Below are 27,784 nucleotides of genomic sequence, written 5' to 3'. Positions count from 1 at the left end.
ACTGCTTAGTGCTTCTCTACAAGAGCAATCCTTTTCTTATTCATTTGCCATTTGACATAAACATTTAAAATTGATCATACAAAATGCTAATAATGCTGCAAATGTTTAAATTATATATCCAGAAGTGAATAAATCATGAGTAGCACAAAAAAAGTTGAATACCCTGAATACAGGGTGTTTACAAGAGACTGATCAGATTAAAATAAATTACTTTCTTCTGTTTTAAAAATCAAATGGTCAGGACTTCGATGAACAACCACTGTGAAACATCGGGCATTCTGCTGTCACTGTTTGTCTACTTCATGTTCTTTGACACCACCCAGTAGGTCTCATTAGTAGTAGGAATGGAGGAAATATTTACATAACTTCCCACTGTTGCTATATAACTCTGATGCTTGTGAAAATTTCATTTTAGCCCCTTGCTGGGATCAGCCATCATCTAATTTGATGTTTGCTGCCTACCTACTTGCTCACTTTCCTCTACTCTAATCACACAGAGACTTGTAGGATTTATTAATCTTGATTGACCAATAGTCAGTTTGATAAGATTAAAATTAATTGAAAGGTGACTGTTAGGATAGAGTAATAAGAACTCAATACACTAATTGAAAGGTTTTAATATTTGGAAAAAATATAATCCCACTTCTGTGCAATGGATGATGCTCTTAAAAGTTTTAGACACTCTCAAATTTTTTCATTAAAAATCCCAAGGGAATTATGTACAAAAAGTACATTCATATAACATGACAGTGGAGTTTTGAAATGCAAAGCCAGGACTTTCACAGTACATTAAGTCTACCTCCTATGCACTAAAAAGTTGTTACATCAAACCACAACTGCATAATCACGCATTAATCGACAGAATGCCATGTTAACTTCTCCCCCCACCCCCCACCCCCCAAAAAAACCCCAACCAACAAGCACCCAGGAGATTATTTTCTTATTTTGTGGAAATGTTCTATTTCAAAAGTATTTCTCAAAACAAATTCAGAAAGCTTTCAGAAAGGCCTCAATACAGAATGCTTCCAACTTTCACATGACAGAAGAGACGCACCTCTAAAGGCTGTTTCACCTTTCTCCAACCAAGGACCTCAACTTCAGTACGGTGCTTTAATATACAGAACTTTTTGCTATTATGGACTGAGCCTCTCAATTTCTTCAGTGGAGTCTCCTTTTTTTGTATAAATGAAAGAAGTTCACTGCAGCAAGGACCTGATTCTCACCCCAGTTAAGCATCTAACAAGGGGGCTACTAGTGAAGTGTCTTTCTCTGTTCTTTGCTTGTTTCGATGTGTCACCATTCAGACGAATGTCTCTTGTAAACTGAATCCCACAATACTTCATAATTTCTCACAACTCATATGTTCCAAAGAAAGAACAACTATTTGAAATTTCTGACTAGCTGTTAATGCAAACATTTATCAATAGGTATCAATACTTGTGATCACATGGAAGTTTGCACTACAGAGAGACTTACAGAAGGTCAGCTCTAAGCTCTTAATTTCATTTGTGCTAATTCTAGAACCTTTACGCATGTTTGCAGTCTTGAAAGTTTCTTGTATCACTATATACAGTATTTGTAAAAAGGAGAGTTGTATCTGAAGTGAATTTTGAAGTAAAATTTAGCTGATTTTGCACGTCAAATTCCAATCCTTAATGTTGCACTAGTGTAGTTCTTGGCATACAACAAAAAAATGACTTACCAGGTAAAAGGAGCTCTCTGAAGCTAGCATCCATTAATCTTTCAAAATCTTGAGTAACACTATCCTCTACTGCATAACACTGGAAGCTGTGAGGAAAGTTCATGAATTTTCCTCAGTTTTCAACAGGTGTTTCTTGAAGGATGTTTACAGCATCTTTTTGAAGCCTTAAGTTCTTTTCTGACTTTCTTAGTTTGGGGTTTTTTTTGTTTTAATTTTGACGTAAGAAAACAAACATGGATCCAGAAAGAACTCTTCAGTGAACTCCAGTTACAGGGCAGTCAATTTTGTTTTGTCAAAAGCTACTTTAAAGATAGCCTAATAATCACTAGATTAAAATACTAGAAATGCGCCTTCATCAAGTGCAGTGACGTTAAGAAAAAAAATCCATAAATCTTATCCTGAAGAAAGAAACCAGCAACTGACAAACAGTCTAAATTTAGAAATGACGGAACCTACAGTTTTGGATGCAATGGCAAAGGGGGATTTAGTTAAGAAAAAAAACTTTTGTCTTTGTCCTGTCCTCTGACAATAGGTGTGGCAACCGTTCCCCCCCCCCAACTTAATTTGGTACAACTACTAGCCATTACTTAATTTTCAATTTTTTTCCAATTATAGTAACTTCAATTTAATCTCAGGAACAAACTAAGCCAAATGGTGACAATATAACACAACTGGAGTAGTCGAGGGCACAAAAAATTCAATTAAACTCCTGGAAAAAAAATCCATTCCTCAATTTCCTTATTAACAAAATGTCTAGAAGCAAACTAGAACGGACTGGTAGGTGGCATTCAGTAGGCAGAGTGACCGATGTTAAATCACTGGATTTGGAATTTTTCCTTCCAAGCTTTGCAGACACTGGATCTACCTCAACTTAGCTGAGCCTTACTGTGTATTAGATGAAGCTGAGTCTCTCTCTGTGCCTCTGAAAAGGAAATTAATATCCGTTGGACGTATCCTGTTGAGCTGTGCTAGGTTTTTTTAGTTGTTGTTATTAACATGGATATTATGGTCATATTTTCATGGTGACTATTATTTTGTATCACACTACAACTTCCAGATGAAACACGCTATAGTTTTGCCCACTTGGGAGACTCTTGATCTGGGCCATGGCTTGGACAAAATAAACAGATGACCACATTTCTACAGGAGACAAAGTTTCACATTCCAAGCATTATAAAACACTGGTGCACATCCAATTGCATAGGGTGACAATAGATAGAAGCAATAAGACAATGTAAACTGTTCACCATTTATTGGAGGGGAGGACAGGACAAAAGGAAGGTGGAGGGGAGAGAGCTTTCAGCTTCTTCAAATTACTAAATCAGCCAGCATATGGCTGCACAATTACCACTGCTAGTACAAGGAACAGACTGAACCAGTTATCTGGGGGAAACACTGAAGGATATTAATAGCTGCTACATTAATTAATATGCAACAGCTCCAATTTACAGCAATATAAGCTAACTTTATGCATATTTTTTAATTTAGGTATTAAACTCCAAGATTTTTGTTAACCAATCACTGATGATGAAACATCAACCAACTACAACTTTTCTTCTTAAAAATTTCATAGCAGTCCTGAAGAACTCTGAACAGCAAAAAGCCCCGAAAACCTACCTAAAGAATAAGTTTACAATTCTGAAGCTTTCTTGCTTCCCAATGGATTTTGCAAACATTTAGTCTCAAAAGGCTACAGAGACAGCGTGTATCAGCTTGTTTTTTAAATATTAATTTCATAAACTACATCGCATGGAACTACTACCTTGACTAACTAACAACTTACTTCTGTCTCCATGAAATTTCTGACATGTTTTTACAGCAACAAAGACATCTTCCTTTTTCACTGGCTCTCCCTATATAAACAGAACAAAAAATAACCTTTTAATTGGAGGCTCTGCCTGTAACATTTTATAGGATATGCATGTCCATGCACATAATGAAAGAGAAAATAGCTTCTCATTGTATAGCATATCAAGTAGAACACTGTACCACTAATACAGCAGAAAGTACATTTTAGTCTCTAGAAAAAAAGTCACTAGTGGTTTAAAATTCCTGAAATAACATTATTTAAGTACTTTTTCTACTGACATAGTACTCTAACATGAACTAAACCACATATCATTAGGAAAAGAGAATGAGTAGTAGAACTTGTTGAATTAAGAATGATTAATCAAAAAAATTAGTATTTTTTAATTTCTTTGAAATTAATCACTATAAAAACATGTTGAACTGTACTGTACTTGGAAAAAGCAGCTTATATGCTACACACTAGAATTTTCTCAACTGTAATAAATCACTTAACCTTTTGGTTTTGTTTTCCTTTTTGACACTTAGAATTTTGCTCTCCTGGAAACATGGAACACTTTTTGGCCTCTAGCAACAGTTAACCCATAATACCATAAATGTATCCTCCTGGAGGTGGAAGAGATGGTTGGTACTTTAATGCATCAAATACTAGATTACAATTTATATTTAAAAAAATAAAGAAGATTATTTATGTTTCAGTATTCACAGAAATAGATCATGTGTTGCTCAAACACTGTGGCAGAAAGATCCATTAAAGCATATGCTGAAAGCATATCCAAAAATAGATAAATACCAGAACAAACTTTTTTTTTAACTTATTGAAAAATATTCTTAAGGCTTGAGATTTCTATAGTCAAGTATTATGCATTTTACCAAGAGGTTTACCTTTACTAAGCAAGAGGTTAAAATGCGGTACTTACACAAAGTGGCAGAAAATTACTGAATGTTGTTGCACACTGATCAACCTTATTTGAGTTCACATCATCTGTGCAGAACTCAGGCACTGGAGTAAGATGTGGTCCTTCCCCTTTCTGCCAAATATACAGGGCAATCTATCAAAACAGAAAACACTTATATCAGTACTGAAAACTGGATAAAAATTCTCAGGGCATACAAAGAAACCACCTGACAGGACAAACTAAACAGAAACAGGAAAAATATGGGATATGGCAGAAGATCTGCTCCTTAGTTGAGTAACTACCTGCATACCTTCATGCTCACGTTTGTAGATGCAACATGTATTGCTATAAAAGAAATTTAATAGACAGAGAAGTTTTAAAATTTGTTTCACAGAATTACAATTAGTTTAATATATTTAAGTATGTCAAAACAAATAATCTTTATAAGTGGTAGAGTGAATATTTACATCTTATTTTAAAGTAAACAAAAGTCCTTATTGTGCTGCACTTTTAAAATTATTTTGATAATTTGGAACAGCTAGGCCTGTTTTATCCTATGTGGCAATTTTCAGCTTTTCAAAGTAGACAGACTTTAAGTTATAGGCGATTATTTTCCTGCCCATGTCATTTAGGTCTCAACAACCTCAGAAAATCCCAACTACCTGCACATAGCCATTTCTGGAACTTAAAGGGGATAAAACAGAAGTGCCAGTTTGTTACAGGCCCTGTTAGGACTGGGGGCAGGCTTGAGAGTAAAATCATATTTGTGAATCTTAAGATTCCAGATTGGAAAGATTTTTGACAGCAAACAGCTAGGGTACAGTCACATATTAGAACATAATTAACTGATAACTTTTTAGCAATTTGCTGATTGTAACTGTGTTGTCATAACTACACCCATGCTTCAACTGCAAAGTAAAAACATTTAGTTTGATTGCACTCAGAAGAGTTTAATTACTGTATTTTTCCTTGTAATTGAGCAGATGCAGACCACAGAGCTGTGAGAACAAATATGGTCACTGCTACTGCTCAGCTGATCGTGACTTGCCAAACCACTGTAACTCAGCTGCAGGTTCTTTCAAAATGACAAGTTTTATAGTTTGCAAGTTCTAATTTCTCTTGGCCTAACCATTACTAAGTGATCTGTTTATCTGCTGCTTTAGCAATGCTCCTGGAAACACAGATGACCTTAGCACTGCAGATGAGTTCAACAAAGCACTAAAGGGAAAGACCACTCTTACAGGGAAGAAAATGCGTAAGCATGAGTGGCAATTAGGACAAATACTATTGATAGTGCCTAGAGCGGAAGAGGAGTATGGAAGTGACATTGAACACATACATGCTTGTGGTAAGACCAGCCAGTAAATATGCTTACATCTCCAAGGCCATCTTTTTGCCTTGTCACCACATTCACATTATGGGATGTAAGTGGTTCTTGACCCTGCCTGTTTCTGTTTAGTTTGGGATGGGATGGGATTTCTAAAGAGCTTCCAGTACATTTTAAGATTGTATTAGTTCAGAATTCAGCTATTCAGAATTAATGTTTATCATATGAAACAACAAAGAAGCAAAGCTCCTGCAGCACAAAGAATATTTAACAACTGTAACTTAACATGAATTATTTATGAAAGTCCATAATGTGCTAAGATTTCCCAGTGAATAATGAAATCTTCTGTAGAAAGCCTTACAATGGTATGAAGCTATCATATTTCAGAAGTAAGGTTAGAGTGCCATTTGGGGTTACAGAACAGGACGGCAGACTGTTCCTAAAGCAATGGAAACAGGTTTATAATAAAAAGACAAAAAATATTCTTAGTCTTAGTCCTAGTTCAAATCAAATGTTAGATACATAAAAAAATTCATTATTCCCTTCCAGTTTTGAAACAGCATCAGGAAATATGCTACACGCTGTGCAGCTGCAGAAGTCTAAAAAACAATCTAGAAATCAGCAGCAGCATGACAAAAATCCTTTACCATATTTGCACGATAGGCCTTCCAGATGGAAAGTGATATAAATGTTATGGATGTAAGAGATAGGGACTTGTAAAGTAGTAGGCTGAAAAAAACCTGATATGGAGTGCAATAAAATACCAAGGACTATAAGCGCATGTTATCAGGACTCTGCCGAACTAAAACATTACTTAAAACATTTATCATCCTTTATAAATCTAAACATTCTACACAGTCATTAAAGATCACAGATTAGATCCTTTGATTTGTTGTCAGTCTTGATTCACACAAGAAGGACACAGAGATAAAAATTATTTAAGAAGAAGAAGATGGTGATTTATAAAATAAATGAGAGGGAATGGAACTGTCTCTAGGGAGACACGAGACTGCAGAAAGAATAACTACAGAGCTAAAGTAGGTTATCAATGGCAATAAATCTGAAATGAAACATATGCAAAGAACTGCTTACGGAATAAGTGGATGGAAGTAATTTTGCCAGACAAGTGATCAATTGTTTTTCATTAAGCAATCTGTGGCACATAAAAGAAATGTCTGCTAATTATTTTTTTTTTAAGTTACATTATGTGTAGAGGTTTTTTTAGTGCTGAAGTAGACTGGAATATTGGGAATATACAAATGACTTTGAGGTAATTTACAAAAAGAAGTTTAACAGTGTGGAGCCCAAGGTCTTGCATGTGGAAAAATTAACAAGAGGAAAGAAAAAGCTTGCTGGCTTGTTTCACATAGCAAAATGAAAGCTGAGAGGGGTCCAATTGCTTTTGAGAAATACATCAGTCAAGGAGGGGAAACTATGTGAAAGAACAGTGTGGGCACAAAACCAAATGCATTTAAATATGCCACCAATTTATACTCTATAAATACACTGTGGATTTATGTTGGAAATAAGAAGGTTTATAACCATTACAGAATAAAGATCTGGAACAGCAGCAGCAGTTTTGAATAAGGTGGGGTTTTTTTCTGGGCAGGAACTACAATTTATAGCTGACTTTCAGGAGTTTTAAAATATTAAAATGAATTAAACATCACTCATAATTTCAGGCCAGAATCAGCAAGCTTATTTCAGATTCATCCTCCCCTTCTACTCTGGTTCAGGAGTTCACTTTGGTGACAGCAGAAAACTGTGGGCTGCACAAAAATTTTTGAAGGCAGAAAAAATAAAAAAGCTTCAGAAAAAGGAGCACTGATATTTGTTCAGATCCTTTCCACTCCTTTCTTCACATGTTCCTTTCAGTTGACTCATTCTCTGGAAGACTCAGTGGCTACCTTTTAAAAATGCTGCAAACTAGAGGCAAAAAAGATTCCCAGACTTCCCTGCTGCAAGTTGCAGAGCTGACTGTTCACACAACAGTTAGGATCCTCAGACTATTTAATCCAAACTCCATCATATTTAGCTCTCAGAGTCTGATTTAGAAAGTGAGAGAGGCTGGCTAGTATCTGAGGCACTACTCCCGTCAGCTTAGGCTTCATGAATTGGAAGTGGTCTCTCCTTCATAGAGCAAGCCTTGGAAGATACTTCACTATATACAACCATGTATGTATTCATATATGAATGCAATTTTATTATTGAATTCTTCTACGCTTGAAATACAATTTTAAAGTATTATAATATTCTAAAAGAAGGGAAAGAAATTAAACAGGCAATTGCATTCAAACTTTAGCAACCTCTAAGAAAATCTGTTATTTCCATTATCATTTATCACCACTCTAATATATTAGACTTGAGAGATTTTTTCTTTCATCACATCACTGCTTACCTCATGCTTTAAATCTATTGTAAAGTCTGACTTGAGTGGTTCACTTTTCAACTTCTTTGCAAGCCTATACAATTAAAGATGAAGACATTTACTCAAAAAATGTATTTTTTAAAAAATCAATCACTAGTGTATGCAGCAAAGTATGGCTGGTACTGAGCAAGGTGCAGTTGGCAGGAATAAATATCACACTTCTGTACTTATTGTCTCGAGAAGCAATTTATATTTCTTTTTCATACAATTTTTTTCATCTGAACACAGTGTGATGATTTTAATATTAGTTTTCAGCACACATTTTGATTCATTCTTCCTGCCCAAGAACAAAGTTCTTATCTGGAGTAGGTGGACAGCCTGGTATAGCATTTTCAACAGATTAAAAGCAGCAGTGTGTTTGAAGCTCAATATCGATCAGCATCTCAGACAATATTATCTTTTTGTGTATTCCAAAGCACAGTATTTAGGTACCTTCAATTTATGAAAATGTCAATCTTTGCTACAGCGAGATGCATTCAACTTCTGAAATTTATGACCTTTTCAAATCTCATTTAAAAACTAAGCATCTACTCTGAAATAAATATCTAGGTTGTCTCTAGAGCATCAGAGAAACACTTCTAGAGGGCAATGTAGTCAACTCTAAGATCCAGAAATAAAACTGCTGTCTGTGGGAGACTACATTTTGAAATGACAAGAGATAGTATTGTACTAGTTGCGCGACTAGTACTGGACAACTGTTAACTAGCTGACATGACATTAACTTTTAGATAGGCAAAATAACCACATGTACAGCAATGATACAGAAATCTACTTCTGTACCCCTGTCTACTAATGAATTATTCAGTGTTTATTTATAATAATCAAGCTTGGAATGTGTAGAATAAGGAAGAAATGGAATTTTATCAAGGGAGTTTATAGTGGGAACACAAGCCTATGTAGGCATACCCAGAGCTAGCTGTACATTACTGTGCCTGGTTGAATGCCTTGCTATGCACCCTAGAGCCTCAAACTAAAGCAGACTCACGTGTACCTGCATGGTTGCTGATAATACAGGTGGCAGCAGCAAAAGCTCAGTGTAGGCTCTGAAGTCAAACCCATGAGAGGCCAACTTGCACTGGCTGAGTACATCCCAGGCTGCCAGTCACAGCTAAGCTGCAGTCAGCAGCTTCAATTCAAAGACAGCTCAAAATTAAATTTGACTGTGCGTACCTACGTAATCTGCAGTAAGACCTTCAAGTGCACTGCAGGCAGACCTTCATCTTTTATACAAAATATTAATCCATATGAAATCATAACTCATTAAAAGAATATTGATTAGTATCTAGAAAATTTGTACAAATTCAGCACTCTTAATTACTATCAATAAACAATTAAGAAATGATTAAAAATTCAATTCTTACTTGTTAACAAGTGGAATGCTAAGTGCCCAACCAGCAGCAAAATCTGGAAATTTGAAGACTGTAGGATTTTCAGCAAAGGCATAATGGTGAATTATTGTAGATTCTTCATCATATAACGCTTTACCTAAAAACCACTCCTGTAAAGGAATATAGGAAACAATTTTGTTCATCTACAGCATCCTTTTAGTGAAGATGATGACTGCATTAATGCTGAATAAAGCAAACCTGAAAACAAAAACAAGCAAAGTGTATTGTTCACAATAATCCAGACAAAAATTGTACCTGGTAAGAAAAGAAACTAAAAGCGGTTCTCTTGACCTCAGGTGCACACTGTATTTTCAGACTCCAGCACACGCCCTGGATTCCACCAGTTCAGAGAGGACTGAATCCCAGCATCACAGAAGGGCTGAGTTTGGAAGAAGCCTCTTGAGATCATGCAGAGACCAATCCCCCAGGCTCAAGCAGGGTCAGTCAGATCAGGCTGCCCAGGACTCTGTCCAGACATGTTTTAAACACACTCCACAACCTCCCTGGGCAACCTGTTCCCATGTTTGACTGCCCAAAGTGACTACTGATAGGCAAGACACTCAGAAGCACTGCATTCAAGAACTTTATATATAACCATCTTGAATTTCCATCTGCCTAGCCTCTTTTACACTAAGGAACTTATAAAGCAAATACAATTTAAATACCTTGATCTTCAAAACGGTTAAATGAAGAAGGACCCAAGTATCCATTTGCCACACACACCGAGTCAAAGCTACAGGGTGCTGCCTGCTTCAAGAACCCCATCACTGCAAGGATGGTGAGGACCCATATAAGCAACCACGAACTGAAGCTATGGGATGAAACCTCTAGCAAGAACCCTTACTCTCCAAGGGACTGAAACAAGTATAACGTAGTATGCATGTTCATGTACACGTGAGGTGCTGAGTGCATTTTCCCTGAATTTTGCACATTTGCTCCACTCTATGTGGATCAGCTCCTCTCAATAAAACTAAATTGAATACATCTTGTACTTGACTAGTGACTTCTTCCAATAACACAAATGCTGAAAACTTGCTTGCTCCCATAATCCCCATGTATCTCCTGAGGCTGACAGCTGGGTGTTCAGGGATCTGTTGAGGAAACAGCCAAAATTAAACTGACACTACCCAGTATATGGAGAAGGTAAAGGTGGAGATTTTTTCCCACCATTATTTTAACCACCTTCATAGGAGTCACTGCCCAGCACCTACTTACTCAGCCTTTGATCTACACCTTCAATCACAACAGATCCTGTTTTCGCCTTCCCTTATTGGAAGGATTCAGTAGTGTTCACTGGAAGGATGAAAAAACAAACAAAATATTGGGAGGGAAAAGAAAATGGGCAAACATACTGATTTTTATGCACAAAGATGACTGCTTTGAAGAAATCAAAATAGTTCTTTAGAAGCATTTGAGCACACCATTTTTTAATACTTTTAGGGCCTACAAGGCTTCAAAATTTTCCTAACACAAGCACAGTATTCTGTTTCAGAAACAGTTAATAAATAGTAATATTTTAATATGACAGTACCATCTGCAGACAATTCTTTTTCTGGACCTTCACTTTGTTATGCTACAGAGTGAAAAAAAAATCTTTACTTATCCTAATTTTGCATGCTAGTTTTTACACCAAAACAATCTATAGATTAAAAACAACCACCTTACTTTCCTTTCTCTATAAAAGATAGAAAATTAAACCCATACATATACTTACCACAGGCTTTAATATAATATTACTTCTGGCAGCATTAACCTACAAATTACAGTGAAGGCATTCCAGGTTACAGTTAATAACCTCCAAGCTCATTTGGTCATAACACTGTTTATTTACTACATTGATATGTAGGACAAGTAAATCTGTGCAGGCTGGCTTTACAAGATTAAATTAGATATATGCAAAGGAACTTATAAAGTAACTTAAGGAATTATGGTAATCAAATTGCATATAGGCAAGAATGTGGATTAAGAATGTGATTTATTGCACAATGTTTAACTACCATCCACCAAGTGAGTTAATATATTGTGCTTCAAAAATGGCAAAAATCACCAAGTTGATGCTATTTACTCTTGCATCCACTTACTCACAAGTACCAAGACATGTGGTGCGCCGAATTCATCTGTTCAAGACTTGTGTCTGACAGAGAGGACATGAGATTTCAGCTGTCACAGTCTTGCTGTGTCTTACTACAACATCTTTTAAGTTCTTATGCTTCTCAAAGACAAACTGCTCTTCAGACGATCTTTTACACCCTTTAGGTATCAACAGCTACTAAGTCACTGCTGCCCATCAACTTGGTTTACTCATTCTGTGTATCTCTGGGCTCGTCTATCATGCTGTTCAGATGACAGGAAGAAGAATGGCACATAAAATTTGTTTTAACCTTGCTGCCGTCTTCCATTATGAAAGCACGAGTTGACGCAATCTGTTGTTGAAGCACAGAATCACAGAGGGGTTGGAAGGGACCTCTGGGGACCATCTGGTCCAACTTCCCCTGCCATAGCAGGGCCACCTACACAGCAGGTTGCCCAGGACCATGTCCATACAGCTTATGAGTTATCTCCAAGGATGAAGACTCCCTTTGATGGACCCATGCCTGTGCTCAGTCACCCTCTCAGTAAAAAGTGTTTCACCATCTGAGTGTCTGCCTGGAGGTCTTTACATAAATCAAATATTCATCACGGTTTTTCAGTTTTAGTGCAGTCAATGTCCTTGGTTACCAATGCAGGTCATTCCCTTAATATTCCTCCACAGTCTCTTATGATGCTTTCACGTATCTGTTTTCACTAAATGTTACATACAAATCACTCTCAGTAGTTAAAAATCTCTATATATCCACATTGAAAAGCTGCAGACTCAACTATTCACATGCCTCTTATAGACCTTTTATTGTGATTAATGTATACCAGTTTTTTATTATGCAGACTGCTGACATTTTAAAATGAATAATGAATGAGCTCATTCTGGTCTAACTCATCTTAAATTTTGTGACTGATGGACTACTACTGTCTATATGGGATCAGTTACGGGCTGTTACACTAAGATGACAATTACCATACACAAAAGCAACATTTTATTTTCCTTTTAATGCAGGTTGGAATATAATTTGTTATTGCATTAGAATTTACATATAATGCAAAGGAGAGATTAAAACTGGCATAATGGCAGCACCTAGAACAAAAAAATTTATGTTTCTATTCTGAGAACATCAATTAGGAGTAGATGTTTCTGAAACAGAAACAAATGGATATTCCAAAGGCATTAATATATTCAGTCAGCTGTTTTGAAGACAAGAGTGTTTAAAAATGTACGATCTCTGAATTATTATAATTTTAGAAAAGAATTGTGAGAAAACATGACAAGGCCATGTACCAGCAGAAGAAAATATGCTGAAGTGAGACCTGAAGCAGAGTTCAATACTCAGTCAAGGTAACAGTAAAGACACAAAACACATTTTGCACAGGAGGTGCAAAATATATGTCTTTTATTCCAGGCAAAGGATGGATATCTAGCTGAATTTTTATCTGGATATTGGGAATTCTAAACATTAGCAGTTTTTGTGTCAGTTGCATTGCCAAATTTACTTTGTACCATGGTGATTGTATTTTTCTTTTGTTCTGCAACTCTTTTGGTGTTGTTTCTTTTCCAGCAGGCAAAGAAAACTGTCTTATCACCAAGACAGTTCAGAAACAGAACACAAATAAAATACCCTACTATATTAGAGCAGAGAGAGTTCGTCAAACTAGCATCAGTCATTCTGTCTGATGATAATTAGAACTGATGACAGACAAGAAAATAAGGATGAGACCACACAGCAGACTATATTCATCTTTGTACTGATGCTATGTAATTTTCAGGCTATACACAGAAGGAATCATTTAGCTGCTCAATTTTAACAGTTCTTCAACAGCTAGACAGGTGCTCATACTGCTTCATGTTAAATACCTTGCTCACCCTCAGCTTCAGCAACAGAAATCTGTCCTCCTATTTTAAGTTGTTTGGATACATCTTTTCCAATGTTTGGAGCTCTGAGCCATCCAGGCAGTATTATAAAATTAAATTCTGGACCACAGAAACTGTTCCATACCTAGGAATTCTAAAATTCTGTCTTTATAATTTTTTTACTTAAAATTATTCCACAGGTTTAATCTAAAAACCCATTCAAGCACATTCAAAAGAAAGTTAAATATCTAAATTTTTATTTCACCTTAGACTCGTCAAATCTTCCAAGTGTTTCTAGCAGCTTTACAACTTGTATTCTTGTATCTTCTTCACAGAAGAAAATCCATGAGGAGTTCCTACCATAGGTAACAGAGAAGCTAACAAAAGAAATTAACATTTTACTAACAAGCTGGCTTATGAACAGAATTATAGATTCAACCCACATCCCCAAATATAAGTACTTTGCAATCAATTACTTATTAACACAGAAACAGGAACTTTTACTACTAACTTAACCAAAGGACTACAGTGAATAGATGAAGATATTGCCTCTGCTCCTGCCTGTTTATATAGCACCTGATACTCCATGAAGAAGGGAACAGAGATACGAAAATCAATTCAAAAGTTTATAGACAGCAGTTTAAGCTACCTTGCCCTCTGTACCTTAACTGTCTTCCAAGAAGCCCCACTGTTGGGCGCCAAACACCACTGCAATTATCATGAAAATGCTAAAGACTGGTTTTCCCACAGCTGTTTGATGCTGATCATAATCATCATCCACAAGCTAAAAACTTCATTAGCTTTTCCAGTGCAGTGAAACTACACAGATTGAAGGGACTCCCCTACCTTCCTCAAAGCTAACACTAAGCTCAATGCAGGATTCCTGATTCCTCCAGATAATTCTCATTCCTTATTTCTCTACTCCTCCCAGCTTAAATCTTCCTCTACTTAACAAAACAAAGCTTTACTAATTCATGACATCCTAATGGAAAAAGAAAAAGCCCATATTTACTTGACCAGTTTCCTTTGGACACCTTTTACATTGATTTAATTAAAGGAGTCATCTGAGGAGAGGGATAAGAAAATTAGCACCTATAAACCTCACAGATTTCCTCTCCAGCATCATCTACTGATAACATCAGCAACAAAAATAAACAGCAGAAATGTAAGTCTGCACAAATAAGTAAAAAAGGATGATAGGAACAATTAAGTTTTAGGGAATGGTATTTGCCTAACAATAACAGCAAAAAATCAAACCACCAAACACACTATCTGAGAAATACTTACTCTAGCAGATGTGATACCTGCATCTTTAAATTACATGCTAGAAGCACCAGATGGTTGCCAGGTGCTAAACTAGTTCAGTCTTTTTTCATCTGGGACAAGCTATCTTCCTAGGAAGCTACCTTTCCTCCATGTCTTGCATAGGTATTTTAGCATTCACTACTTTTTGCTTATGGTACTTAATCTGCTAAACTGTAATAGCCAGAAGGACTCTCAATACATTCATTTTTTCAGTTCATAAAAACATACTTGTTGCCTACACAGCACTGAAATCTGGACAATTCTTTGGCGTTCAGGCAAGCAAACAAGTTACAATCAGCTGGGAAAGACACTGGCTAGCTGCTCCTCCTAAGACTTGCCAAACAAGCACAGAAAGGGCATCAGAGATCCTCCTGGTTTTTAATATGTACAGCATTCAATGCGGTGTGAAGACTGAAGGCTTTTCTCTTACACACTGGTACTCAGTTAGACCTTTAGGAGAGAAATATCTGGATTTACATGAAAGCAGGTGGGTAAGGAGCAAGGAGAAAAGCACTAGAACAATCCACACAAAAAAATTACTGCATCGTGTGAATATAGCACATTCAACTTCTCAGAAAGAATGATCTGTTGATCTAGCTATTCATGGACAAACAGTGATTATCAAGGCTAAGTATTTCAGGCTTGCAGAGAGACTTACGTAGATCTCGTAGCACACAGATTTGGAGTACAGATTGCAAAAAGCCACTGGAGATACTCAAGTAAGATCCAGTTCCAGGGTAAAAATTTAAAAAGGGATTTATTTTCTGCTCAGTGAATGTGGTTACTGAGAACAAATGCAGTGGGACTTTTGGAGACAGTAAGTGTACATAAGACATCAATGGATGTCTTATGACTACATCTGCTGAAATGAAGTATTTTGTCCAAGTTAACCTGTGCCCAAGAACTGAAAATAAGAACTCTCATAACTTTTTAGAGGCCTACTTAAAAATGCTGACAACCACAGAACTGAGGGAAGCCATTCTGAAAGCAGTTTTCAGATAAGAATGCATCTTGTAGCACAACTCCTAGCATCATCACCTGCTGCAAAATGGGGTGATCCTTTCAATCTCCCTTCCTCCTCTTCTGGCCATTGAAAAAACTAAGAAGTGCAAGCCTCACAACACTGACATACTTCTAAACTACTCCGTGTCTTCATTCTGCCAAAAGTGGTAAGAGAAACAGTAGACACAAGGAACTTCATATCCAGAACTCTCTTCAAGATGGAAATCCTCTACTTAAGATTACTCTTCTGATTTATCACAAAAATCAGCTCTTCTATTTTTGCTTGAGTTGTGAAATCCTGTAAGAGCTGTATCTGTAAACTCTGTCACTGAGAAATAATTCAAAAAAGGAACAACTAGGTCATTAAAACAGGGGCTAAGAATGAAGACCAAAGATGACGGATAGCTAGAACATCATCTTCCAGTTTTTTCACAGAAACACAGAATCACAGAATGTTAGGGATTGGAAGGGACCTCAAAAGATCATCTAGTCCAATCCCCCTGCCAGAGCAGGAACACCTAGATGAGGTTGCACAGGAAGGCGTCCAGGCGGGTTTTGAATGTCTCCAGAGAAGGAGACTCCACAACCTCTCTGGGCAGCCTGGTCCAGTGCTCTGGCACCCTCACTGAGAAGAAGTTTCTTCTCAAATTTCAGTGGAACCTCCTGTGTTCCAGCTTGTGCCCGTTACCCCTTGTCCTATCATTGTTTGTCACCGAGAAGAGCCTGGCTCCATCCTCGTGACACTCACCCTTTAAATATTTATAAACATGAATGAGGTCTCCCCTCAGTCTCCTCTTCTGGAAACTAAAGAGATCCAGCTCCCTCAGCCTTTCCACATAAGGGAGATGCTCCACTCCCTTAATCATCTTTGTAGCCCTACCCTGGACTCTCTCCAGCAGTTCCCTGTCCTTCTTGAACTGAGGGGCCCAGAACTGGATGCAATATTCCAGATGCGGTCTCACCAGGGCAGAGTAGAGGGGGAGGAGAACCTCTCTCAACCTACTAACCACCCCCCTCCTGATACACCCCAGGATGCCATTGGCCTTCTTGGCCACAAGGGCACAGTGCTGGCTCATGGTCATTTTTATTTACTTGAGTTCTCCTTTTGCTTCTTTTCACAGGTTACACGCATCTCAAATAGAGCTACTTCACAAGCACTCTTCTTTTGTTTCCACACACACAGGAAGCAATGGAAAGCAGAACAGAGAGCAGCACCCTGTCCTGCAACCAGTCTGATGCAAAAACCTCAAACTAAAACATCCTTTGAGTAACTCCAATAAACGATACTAACTAGATTAAACCTGAAGAGGCTGCAGAGCCCACGGCATCAGTTTCAAATGCAAGTTTAAGGCAAAGTATAGCCTTCAGTGCTATGGAGCTTTAGGACTTTTCTCTGAAACGGAAATCATTGCCTTCTAACAGTTTGCAACACACTACCAAGTAAATGCAGCATGTGCTCCTTGGAGCCATCTGCATAAGCTAAGAAGAAAATATATTTGAGATTATTTGTCTTCTCTGACCATACTAGGTTGAAAAATGGCCATACAAACTCCTAAAAAGATGCTGAAACATACATTTTTTTCACTTTAGAAATGTACCACCTCTTAGAAACACTATAAGCAATACCCAGAGAGACATTATTACCTATTTTTAAAAAATATTTATCCACTTCATTCAGCCAAATAATCTGAGAGGTCAGAAGTTCTCAAATACCTCACACCTTACACTGTGAAAAGTGAGGACCAAATATGAAAAGGCACATTTTAAAATGGTATTTCTATTGGCTAGCTTACTTCCTTAATAATTTTAAAACCCACAATGATTTGAAGAAGGTAGTTGCTCACTTACATTATAGTATTGTTGTTCTCTTATGTAAAATAGCTTTCTCTGATTTAATGAAATTTAACAGAAAATTACTTTGTAAAACCAAAAAAAGAAGAGTTAGAAAGTGAAAAGATATGGTTGCAGCTCTCATTCAAAAACTTTTGGTTCTGAAAAAAGAGGTCTGAGTAATTAACATTTATATGCTTGGTTGCAAAGAAATCCAAAAATAACTGGCATTCATTACACTTACTCTCTCATTAAGGGTAATATTGTCCATGCACCTTCATGCCCATCCATCTGATGAGTAAGCAGAACTGTAGGTAATCCCTTTAAGAAAAATAAAAATATTCCCATTAAACTTTAATTATATGCACTTTTTTCCCTAAATGCCAACTGATCTTAAAAAAAATTACTCTGAAATGACTACTTAGCTCTTCACTGTTTTCTACTGGAAAGTAGCCTTGCAGAATAGATGGCTTGGGACAGTACAAAACAAGGTTATCTGCAATTTAGGGGAAGTGCTGCTTTAAATGCATGATTTCTTAATTCTTAAATATAAATCTAATACACTTTAAGTGAAATATTTTGCACAGGTTCCATGTAATCAGTTAAGCAATATATCAGACTCATTCCTTCACCATACCATAAAATCCCATACTGTAAAGAAAGAATTATAAATAATGCAGGGTATCCTACAAAGGTTTCCATTGACAATCTTGTTACGCAGCAACTACGTGAGACTTCTAACACCTTGTACTTTGCAGAGTTCAGCTTTGACCTGTCACACCAACTTCATGCAAAAAACGCAAGGTTTATGCAAAAATGAAAATGAGGAGTTAGCTTTTTTTCTTACTGAAAAAAATCAAAGAAGCTTCCTACAAAGCAAAATCTTTCTATAAATTTCTTTGCTCTTTTAATACCTGAAATCTCTTTGGTGAAGCAGATCCAGGTATTTAGCAGACAAGCTATCATTCTGTCAAAGTTCACGAGAAAACACCCTTTAAACACGGCCATCTGATAAACCAAACTGCATAATTTATTAACTAGTCCATACATGAAAAAGGTGGGAGAGATATATATCCACACAATAATATATAGGCAGCATCTTACTCCATTGATTAACCACCTATTCATTTACAAGTACAATTCTCTATTGCAGCATCATTAGGGTCTCAACTACCTCAAAAATGTCAAAATCCTTCAGGTCAGGTGACTGCACTGGTACTGCTGGGTTCGGCAGCTCCTAAGACAAACCATCAGGACCTCTCAAGGGCCAATTTCCTTCCCACTTACATCATGCATATGCAAAACGCTTTTGTTTGATGAATGCATCTCACGAATATAAGCCTATTCCATTAACATAAAATTCACATTTAAACACAAAAATAATTTATTCTCTAAGAAAAGCTGCAAGATAAAGCTCCCACTGCTTGCTGACTCTGTCAAGTTTACTTTAAATCCTTTTTAAGGGCAGTTAAGCATAGCACATAGAAATACATAAAGCCTTCAAACTTCATACACTGAAGAAACCATCTCTACCACTCTCAAGAATAACAGTCTCTCTCAGGAGTGCATTATCTCTATCAAAGAATAATGATCTACTGTTTTTAAAAATATTTATGCTACTGTGAATGACCCAAATTGAAAAGAAACAATGCTAAAACTGATGTAGAACAAGATATTCATCTGCATCTAAAACATCAGTGGTTTTGACCTATGGTTCTAGTTCAAGCCAATCTACCAAATATGTTTCTCTTTGGTTTCAATTTATTGCAAAACCAAAGAGGTCCAGAGTTTTTTAGTGAAAGTAGCAAACATTAGTAACAGCATGATCAACATATGGTATTTCACTAAAATGTAACCACCATAAAAATATGTTTGCTTATGAGGTTGTAGATAAGAACATAAAAGGATAAAACTCTGTCTTTACAAGAACATTTGGTTTTACAAGCATACAAACCCTACAGTTATGCAAGTATTTGTACGTGGCCACGTATTTCACGTACAATAGGAGCCAGAGAGAGATAAAAGTAGTCAATAATATATTCAGTATCTGTATCATGCTAAAGGCTAAAGTTGCATTCATTTTACATATGAACAACGCTTTTCCATGCAAAAGGAAGTAAATGACATAATCTAAGTAGCTGTACCGGATCTCCTCTTTAACAGAAAACCCAACTCTTTCCTTTGTGCAGATCAAAGAAGTGATGATAAAGTAAAGGCACTCTATTTTGAGCAAATCTGGTACTTCTGCAATGTATCTTCTTTCTGACATTCTCATAAGCCTACTCTCTTTCTCTGCCTAACCTCCTCTAAAACATGAAAATACATCTCTTGAATATACCTTTCCTTATACTCAACTCCAACAATTCATCAATTCCGATTTAATAAAGGAGATGCTTAAAAATAACGCTGCACAAGTAAAATAGCCTCTTCCAAAAAACGTTGCTTTTCATTTCTCATTTTATATATTTTCACTCTGAACCTAGTGGAACTGGGCTGACCTATTCATTTCATTTATTCTACCTTCAGTACAAACACAGCAAAAAGACAATACCTGACGTCAGTTTGGGAAGCAAAAGGGCATGCGTAGGCGAACTCATTAGGGGATGGCCAGATAGTCAAGACAGTGGCAAGTAACTTATACACTGTGTCTATGTATCTCATTGAACTCTCCTACCAATACATCCATACCCTGTACAGTATTCATTGGTTATTTTAAACTGCTGTTTGCAAAGTTACAGATCCCATATGCCTTCACACATATTGAAACTTCACACATGGCACACGTCAAATTTATGGTAAATAAAGTAATTCAATCACTTTTGAAGACCAAGAAACTACCCTCCCTACTTTCACAATTGAGCTGACTTTAAAAGGGCAAAGCCAAAAAATGGCATCCCTTGTGGTCTGAAACAGAGTATAATACATTTTTACCCCAAATATCAGCTACTGTATGAGCAGAGCAAGTCATACCCGCCACAGATCACACCTGCAAACTCTACACAAACAAAAGTGTGAATAAGAGGGTTATATCCGCACCTTCAAACCAATTCAAAAGACACTGACATAGACTCAAATGTACCTGTGTAAAAGAATGTATTATATATGCAAGTCGAAGTAAAAAGATGTACTTCAGGATGGCAGGGATCATGCTCAGCTAAAATGTGATTTCCAGAGCCACAGTGAGGTCACAAACTCTCAGATCCCTCAGCAGACCTGCCCTTGCTTTGGTTTCCTGCAGAACAGAGTCCACTGAACTTCATCGGAGCATAACTAAACCTTGCCCTAAGTGTATGGTTTAGTGAGAAAATAATTTTACACCATAATTCAGACTGGATGTTGCTCACCAATACTTATTATATAACCTATGTGAAACAATATTACAAGTACTACATGTAAACAATTATGGAGCTGTGGTGAAACAAAAAATATGACAGTACCAAGTTTACAGTTTTATTTCTGAGACACCCAATCAAAGCAATTAGCAAACTTATAGCATGTTATAGAAAAATACAGTAGTGTGTAGGAATCTGCTCTTCATGAGTCGAATACACTGGTATCTGCAGGTGTCTTGCATATATCCCTGTGCTTTGTAAATTTATTAAACTGCTTCATGACACCCAGAACTGGGGGGAGGAGGAGGGATCCTGAACCTTAGACACTGCTGTTGAACCGCACAGTTCCAGAATTAGAAATGTTTTCCTAGTTTTTGCTCTATGTGTTTTACAAGCACTTAACATTTTCCCTACTCTCGTGCCTTCTTTTCAGGAATTAATCTCTGAAACACATTCAAAGCAGGCCTGTGTACCCTCCTCTCAGCCTTACCCTTGGGAGGTTCAATAAGCCAAGCTCTCCCAGTCATCCGCTATCACTATTTTGACAAAGCAGAGCTGTGGAATACCCATTGAAGTCTCCCTACAGCTTTATTTCTAGAAGCATGCCACTTCTGTAGACACCCTGAAGGATTTCTAAAATGTCAGAAAGTAAGCGCAAATATCCTTCCTCTAAACCCAGTAGGTCAATCCATTTGCTAGGAATTGCTACTGTTAAATATTACCCTGTACACTACATTTTCTCCATATTCTAACTATTCTTTAAAACACTGAAAAGTACAATATGCATTTCAAATATTCAAATATTTTTTATGTTTTAAGGACTTAGATATTAATGTTTATCAGAGCATCAGGTCCAAGAATCCAGGGTGAGATGTTATTTCAATATATCCCTTCATATAAAACCCATGAATGATTTAAAGTACTGTTTTACAGAATAACTGTAAGAAAAGTACTTTGCTTCTGTTTAACAAGTCAGTTAATTTGGGAGCTTCTCCAAGACGGTCATGACCTTTTCAACCATGGCTCTATTTCTCCCTTTAAGCTGTTTTTAAAAAACACACTGCAAATGAAGCATAATACCCAATAAATAGACTTTTTGTAGTCTTTTGCTCCTCAGGAAGCCTAAAGTAATAATCTAATATTTTCCATTAAAGAGAATCTCTACTTCTGCCCTACACCTAGATGCCTGCTTATAATTTTAAAAAAGAACTGAGTTTTCTTAATATATTATATGCAATTTCAAAGGGTTCAGGGAAAGGCCACAGCAGTACCCTGCTTCCATAAACCAAGAGCAAGATGCTCTGTCATCAAATGATCTTACATTAACGGAAAAATGGAAGCATTTATCCAATCATGTGGAGGTAATAACTGCAACTTAAGAAAGTGATTTAAAGTGTTCCTGAGTACAACTTCAGGTAAGATGCAAAAAAATAAAGAGTTTTAATGACTAGGAAGTAATTTTACTCTTTTTTTTTCCTACTGCACATTGTATTGAAATCCTCAGAACACAACTTAGCTGCCAGCAAAATACACTTGAGTGAGTGAATAGCCTAAGCAATGACTGGAGAGTGCCTGCACGCTGGATCCAACATTGCACTGCCTGGCACAACAGCTGCAGTAAGTATTTGTAGCTGAAGGGACAGGTTTTTTGGCAGTAAGTTTACTGCATAAAGATTGATACTCCAGTTATTGCATCATCAAAAATAAAGCTTTCTGCTACAACACATTTCTGCCTCAAAAACCTGTAATTATCATTGATGTAACTTTTTCATGTGGTTGCAGCCACTATTTTTTTATTTTACTGGGTTTTTCTTCAACAGTAGTGGAAGCAAATTTCAGCATTTATATTACAACGCTGCCAATTGCTAACATGCTGCCTGGAGTTCCCATAATTAGAAAATCAGTAAAAGGTCCAATAAGACTTTTGTGATCCAGGAAGAATTCATTTGTGGTCAGCAGTAATCAGTGTTAATTTGCTTTACATTATGCCGATGTGACGCCACAGGATTTTCCTAAACTACTGACACAAACAACCGACCTGCAGCAAACTGAAAAACTGTCATACCAAGAATTTGTAAGTATGTCTATGCTTTCCACTATCAGGAGCAGAAAATGTGTCAACATCAATAAAACTGCCTCCGATCTTGTAGATTAAAATCTGAATAGATCACAATTCAGATGATCAGCATATAAGACTCAACAAACTACTAAATTAAAAAAAAAATAAAAATATGTATGTCCATCAACAAATTAGTTATGCCTTCCTAATTCATCAAAAATCAGAAACACTTCTAATTCTGTCTATTTTAATCTAGACTGGGCTATATGTTTCAAAGACCAAAATAAAGACTGGAGTCATCACTTCTTGAGGCATCTGCACCACTCAGTGCACAAACTGTATTCATTTGGGATGCCATGAAACCAAAGGATGTCCTGCAACTGCTAATGGGCCTTCAGTTCCTAGAACCAAATCAGAACTGGTCCAAAGTAAAATCCTTTGAAATGTCTTGGAACACGAGTGCCAGCTCCTCAGCAACAACTGCACCGCTCCAAGGGTTGGTCCTATTGCACCACACTGCTCACTGGTGAAGAAATAGTCCAAATAAGCAGTATAGCACATTTGCTATACTTTCAGATAACCAAGATTTAATGAAAGAATAATAAAACAACTACATGGATTTTGAGTCAGTCTAGCGTTTAGTTTGAGCCGCCTGAACTTTGAAAACTAAGACAAATATTTGAACTTGCTAATTAAAAAGTGTAGCTTTGAAGGAAGAAATTTAATCAATACAAAAGGTCTCACTCATTTATTCTGCATTTAATTTCCTTTTTCTTCTTCTAGAATCCCCTGTCTTCTCCGTTCTGCTCTTTTGATAGTCATAATCACCAACATTCTAAAGTATGTCTTACTTTGTAACAAGACAAAAAAGACATGTAAAAATCTGGAAAACTTTTGAATGCTTATTAAAATAAATGCTACCAGAGACGCATATAATGAGGCAGTAGCCTAGAATGGCCAAAGCATATTGCAGTGAAGTGCCATTTGTTTGCTTATCACTTGCGTGGATAAAAACCAGTCAGCAATACTGTCTCCACAGCCCACAGTTCACAAGAATTCCAAATAAAACCAATCAGACAGAACACGGACACGTGGCATAAAGTACACAGCTATTAGTGATGAAAGTAAACATTAATGGTGAACCATAATAATTATGTTGTCAACTGATTTGAATAAGATTTTTTATTTAGAATGTGTTTAGGATAGGATTTTAGTATTGTGTACGCTGGGTTTTTACTTAAAAACAAAACCTTTCTCAATCAGAATTAACACATAGAAACACTTCAAACACTGAAATTAAGCTATGTACAAGGTTCTGTTGATTCTTCTATTATTAGCAAATTATCCTTTCAGATTCTATTAAGTCTATACTAACATTGGATGTTTGCAAATTCCAGGAGTCAAACACACAACTGGACGATGGTTTACTTCTGTCTTCTGCTCTTCTCTCCCTATAGTGTATGGAAACAATATAACCTTCAACTTTTTACTGCAATATCTACTGAAATTCTTAGCCTCACAGAAAGCTTTAATTATTTCCATTCCTTAGCAGATATTTATATTCACAGAAAAATCAGTCTGCAGCATCTTTCAGTGACAGTCAGTTGACTGAGGCAGTCAACTCCACAGCCAACTTAATGTTACATGTGGGGAGGCAGGTCCCTTCCCCACAGCAGCCTCTTACCAAGTAAAACTAAAATATGTTTTATAACAAAGGAAGAAGAAAGGAAGAAGAGAAGGAACAGGAACAGCAGAGCAGAAAGAAGCTTCCACAAGACAAGAAATTTGGCAAATGTACTTCAAAAACAGATGCTCCGGAGAACTAAGAATGAACAAAGAAAACTGCCAACAAGTGCTGATTTTAAGAGTTTAAATCTGATGATGATTTAGTAATTTTAGTTTCATGTATACTTCAGAGAGGCAATTATGGCACTCTATTCAAAGATGGCTGAGCAATTTTAACACAGCAGCCAGCAGCCACAATGGAAGAGAAAACTATAGATCAATCTTGTATTCTTTACTAATAAAGATATAACTTAGTGACATGGTTTTGTTCAATTTCTACTATGTATGCAGTGATTGCTGCAGAAGAGGCTGAGAAAGGCACCTCTGCCTAAAGCACTTTAAACTTGCCAATTTCATGAATATATTTTGTCCTGACATGACAAGTCATCTCTGTGAGGTGACAGGTTCTATTTCCTGCACTAAAAAAATCCAATGCAGTTACCACATATTTGCCTGGGAAAAGCTGCTATGTAAAAACAGTGTATGATGTGTAAGGCAGGGCTGAAAGGAGCCCATTCATCACTACTAAAACATTTAAAAGATTCCAAGAGTGCAGAATTACCCAACTTTTACAAATTCTTCTCATCTACTGAATACCTATTACAGGAAGATGAACATATTCACCTTCTAGCGTCACAGTGTAGGTAACTTTTACAGTTTCACCAGTTAACAGGCTAGACCTTGATTTTGCTGATAATAAAGCCTAGTAATTGTCAAAAGGATTCTGGTACTTTTGCAGAATGAGAAGTGTGGGTGTACTGGAAAGTCAGAGATCAAACTTAAACAAAAAGCTAAGAGAAAAGCTGGAGGAAATCCAAGATAAGAGAGAAGTCAGGCAAAACTGTAAAGTCACAACTCTGAAATACCTTCTCAAAACTAAATAGTAACTTTGTACACTGTTCCCGAAACACATTCAAAAGGCTCGATTTTCAGAACTTAGAGGCACCTCACCCTTCAACAGATCAGTTTAGAAGCATTTCAGCTGTTGAGCACTCAAATATTGAGGCCCCAAAATGAGCAGTTGCATTTTAAAATGCAAATTCTAAGATAAATTAAGCATTATGAAGATAAACTACAGACTCAACAGAAAAGAAAATGACCAAGATGATGCTGATGTCAGACAATGTATGTTAGCAGAGTAAGTAATAAATCAGAAAACAAAGAAATGCAGATGTTAATATGGATAAGGAAGGGGAAATATGAATTTCATGCACTGACTATGGGAGAGAGGGGGAAGAAAAGGAAAAAGAAACCTTGTGTATTGAATTTTCTGTTCATAAACCAGAGATGATCCATGGCTTTTAATAGCTACTGGTACTACTATCTGACTACAGACAGAAAAAAGCATCGTAAGAACAACACGTACTGGTACTGGTACTATGATACACAAATTTTTGGACAAAGACTTGCGCGGTTTCAGGAGGCCATCGATAAAAGCTGGAATTTCTTCCTCCCTCTTTTGCTGCAGTATCATGTTCTCTAATTACCCAATTTTTTTGGAGTCCATGAGGCACCCCTTGCAGGGACCTCACTTATTTGAGAAAGCAGAGTACCATATGCTCCAGGTGCACCATCAGCGAGTTTGCTCCCACTACAGAGAAGTGCTGGACTTGTCGTCTCAGCAAGACACCTCCACACAGCCCGTTGTCAGTCATGGTCCAGATTCGGCATCTGCTGTGGGAAGAGAATCCTGCAGATCAAAGACTTGCAAGACCTTGGCCAAGCAGAGTGGCGTACAAGATTAGTATCACAGATGACATGACAGTACCTTCCCCAAAAGTTCTGGTACAGACTGGCATCTGATCTTTGCTCTACAAAGAGAGAAGAAAGATGGAAAGCTAATGGATAAGGTATGACAAGAGCCTTGTTTTTATTAATTAAAGTCATCAAAGACTGTCCACTGCCTGGCAAGATAAACTCTTACATCTTAAGGAATAAGCATTTTCAGAACTAAGGTGATAAGCACATTTCATGAAGCTTCAGGATTTATTTGACATGAATAAATCCTTGCAGAACAGAAGAAAGCTGTTGCTAGGAAGGAAACAGATTACACACACTTTACACACACAAAAACCTAATAACTAATAAAATCCAATAACACTAGGAAATACAGTAATTTAAAGGCATATATAAAACATACCTATTTTAATTTTAAAAATGAGGTGATCTTGACATTGGGGAAAACCTCACCATAAGACAAACTGTTGTAGACATGGAGGTGAAGGGCCAGGACAGAACGCAAAACCCAACACTTCACTTAAATATCATCAGTTAAACCTTGTTAAAAACTGTTAAAATGAATCATAGAATGGTTTGGGTTGGAAGGAACCTCTAAGATCATCCAGCCCAATCCCCTGCTATGGGCAGGGACACCTTCCCCTAGAGCAGGTTGCCCAAAGCCCTGTCAAACCTGGCCTTGAACACAGAACCATTCGATTGGTCTCAGCTGGAAGCAGCTTCCATGGCATGGGAAGCCACTATAGGAGGGAGAGGAGGAAACAGGGTTTTCAGAAAAGAATCTAGCATTTGAGCAAGAAATCTGGAATTTGAAACAACAGATATATTAAGTACTGCCTTCATTTATGGTATTAATTTTGAAAGGTCTCCAGTCTATGAATAGCTTTTCTAAATATGCAGATCAGTTTAAACAACTCTGCTGCAGTGGCAATCTTTCCACTAGATTTTATAATGTCTGCTTTATAATGTGTGTCTGTTAATTTGTGGAACACATTAACAAGGAATAAAATAAGCCAATTACCATTACAGACCAATAAAAATCTAGACACATTTTCAGAGTTTCCATCATAGCCTGATAGTATTTTGAAATCTCTTTCAGGTGAGGTATGGATGTCAAAATTCATCATGGGAATGGTACCAAACAATTACAGAAGAATATTTAAGGATGGTTTTGGACAACAGAATTTCAGTTAGCTTCACTCCAGCATCTGAAATCAGATCACAGAATCACAGAACGTTAGGGA

At 36.9% G+C, this 27,784-nt stretch overlaps 1 protein-coding gene across 1 annotated transcript in view; it reads right to left on the bottom strand.

Annotated features, from left to right (window-relative positions):
• B3GALTL (beta 1,3-galactosyltransferase-like) overlaps positions 1–26,458 on the bottom strand; it is a 36,011-nt gene extending 9,553 nt beyond the window's left edge. The window contains exons 1-7 of the mRNA XM_010179273.1: positions 26,357–26,458; positions 17,872–17,948; positions 13,756–13,867; positions 9,524–9,660; positions 8,133–8,196; positions 4,429–4,560; positions 3,486–3,555 (exon numbers count right to left, since the gene is read on the bottom strand). Of these exons, the coding sequence (XP_010177575.1) occupies positions 3,486–3,555; positions 4,429–4,560; positions 8,133–8,196; positions 9,524–9,660; positions 13,756–13,867; positions 17,872–17,948; positions 26,357–26,458 (694 nt within the window). The remainder of the gene's footprint in view (positions 1–3,485; positions 3,556–4,428; positions 4,561–8,132; positions 8,197–9,523; positions 9,661–13,755; positions 13,868–17,871; positions 17,949–26,356) is intronic.
• Between the last annotated feature and the right edge of the window lie 1,326 nt (positions 26,459–27,784).

The sequence above is a fragment of the Mesitornis unicolor genome, unplaced genomic scaffold (genome assembly GCF_000695765.1).
Source record: "Mesitornis unicolor isolate BGI_N332 unplaced genomic scaffold, ASM69576v1 scaffold36122, whole genome shotgun sequence".
In the NCBI taxonomy this organism is placed as follows: Eukaryota; Metazoa; Chordata; class Aves; order Mesitornithiformes; family Mesitornithidae; genus Mesitornis; species Mesitornis unicolor.
The sequence above is the reverse complement of the archived record's forward strand: the minus strand, read 5'-3'. Positions and strand labels throughout refer to the sequence as shown.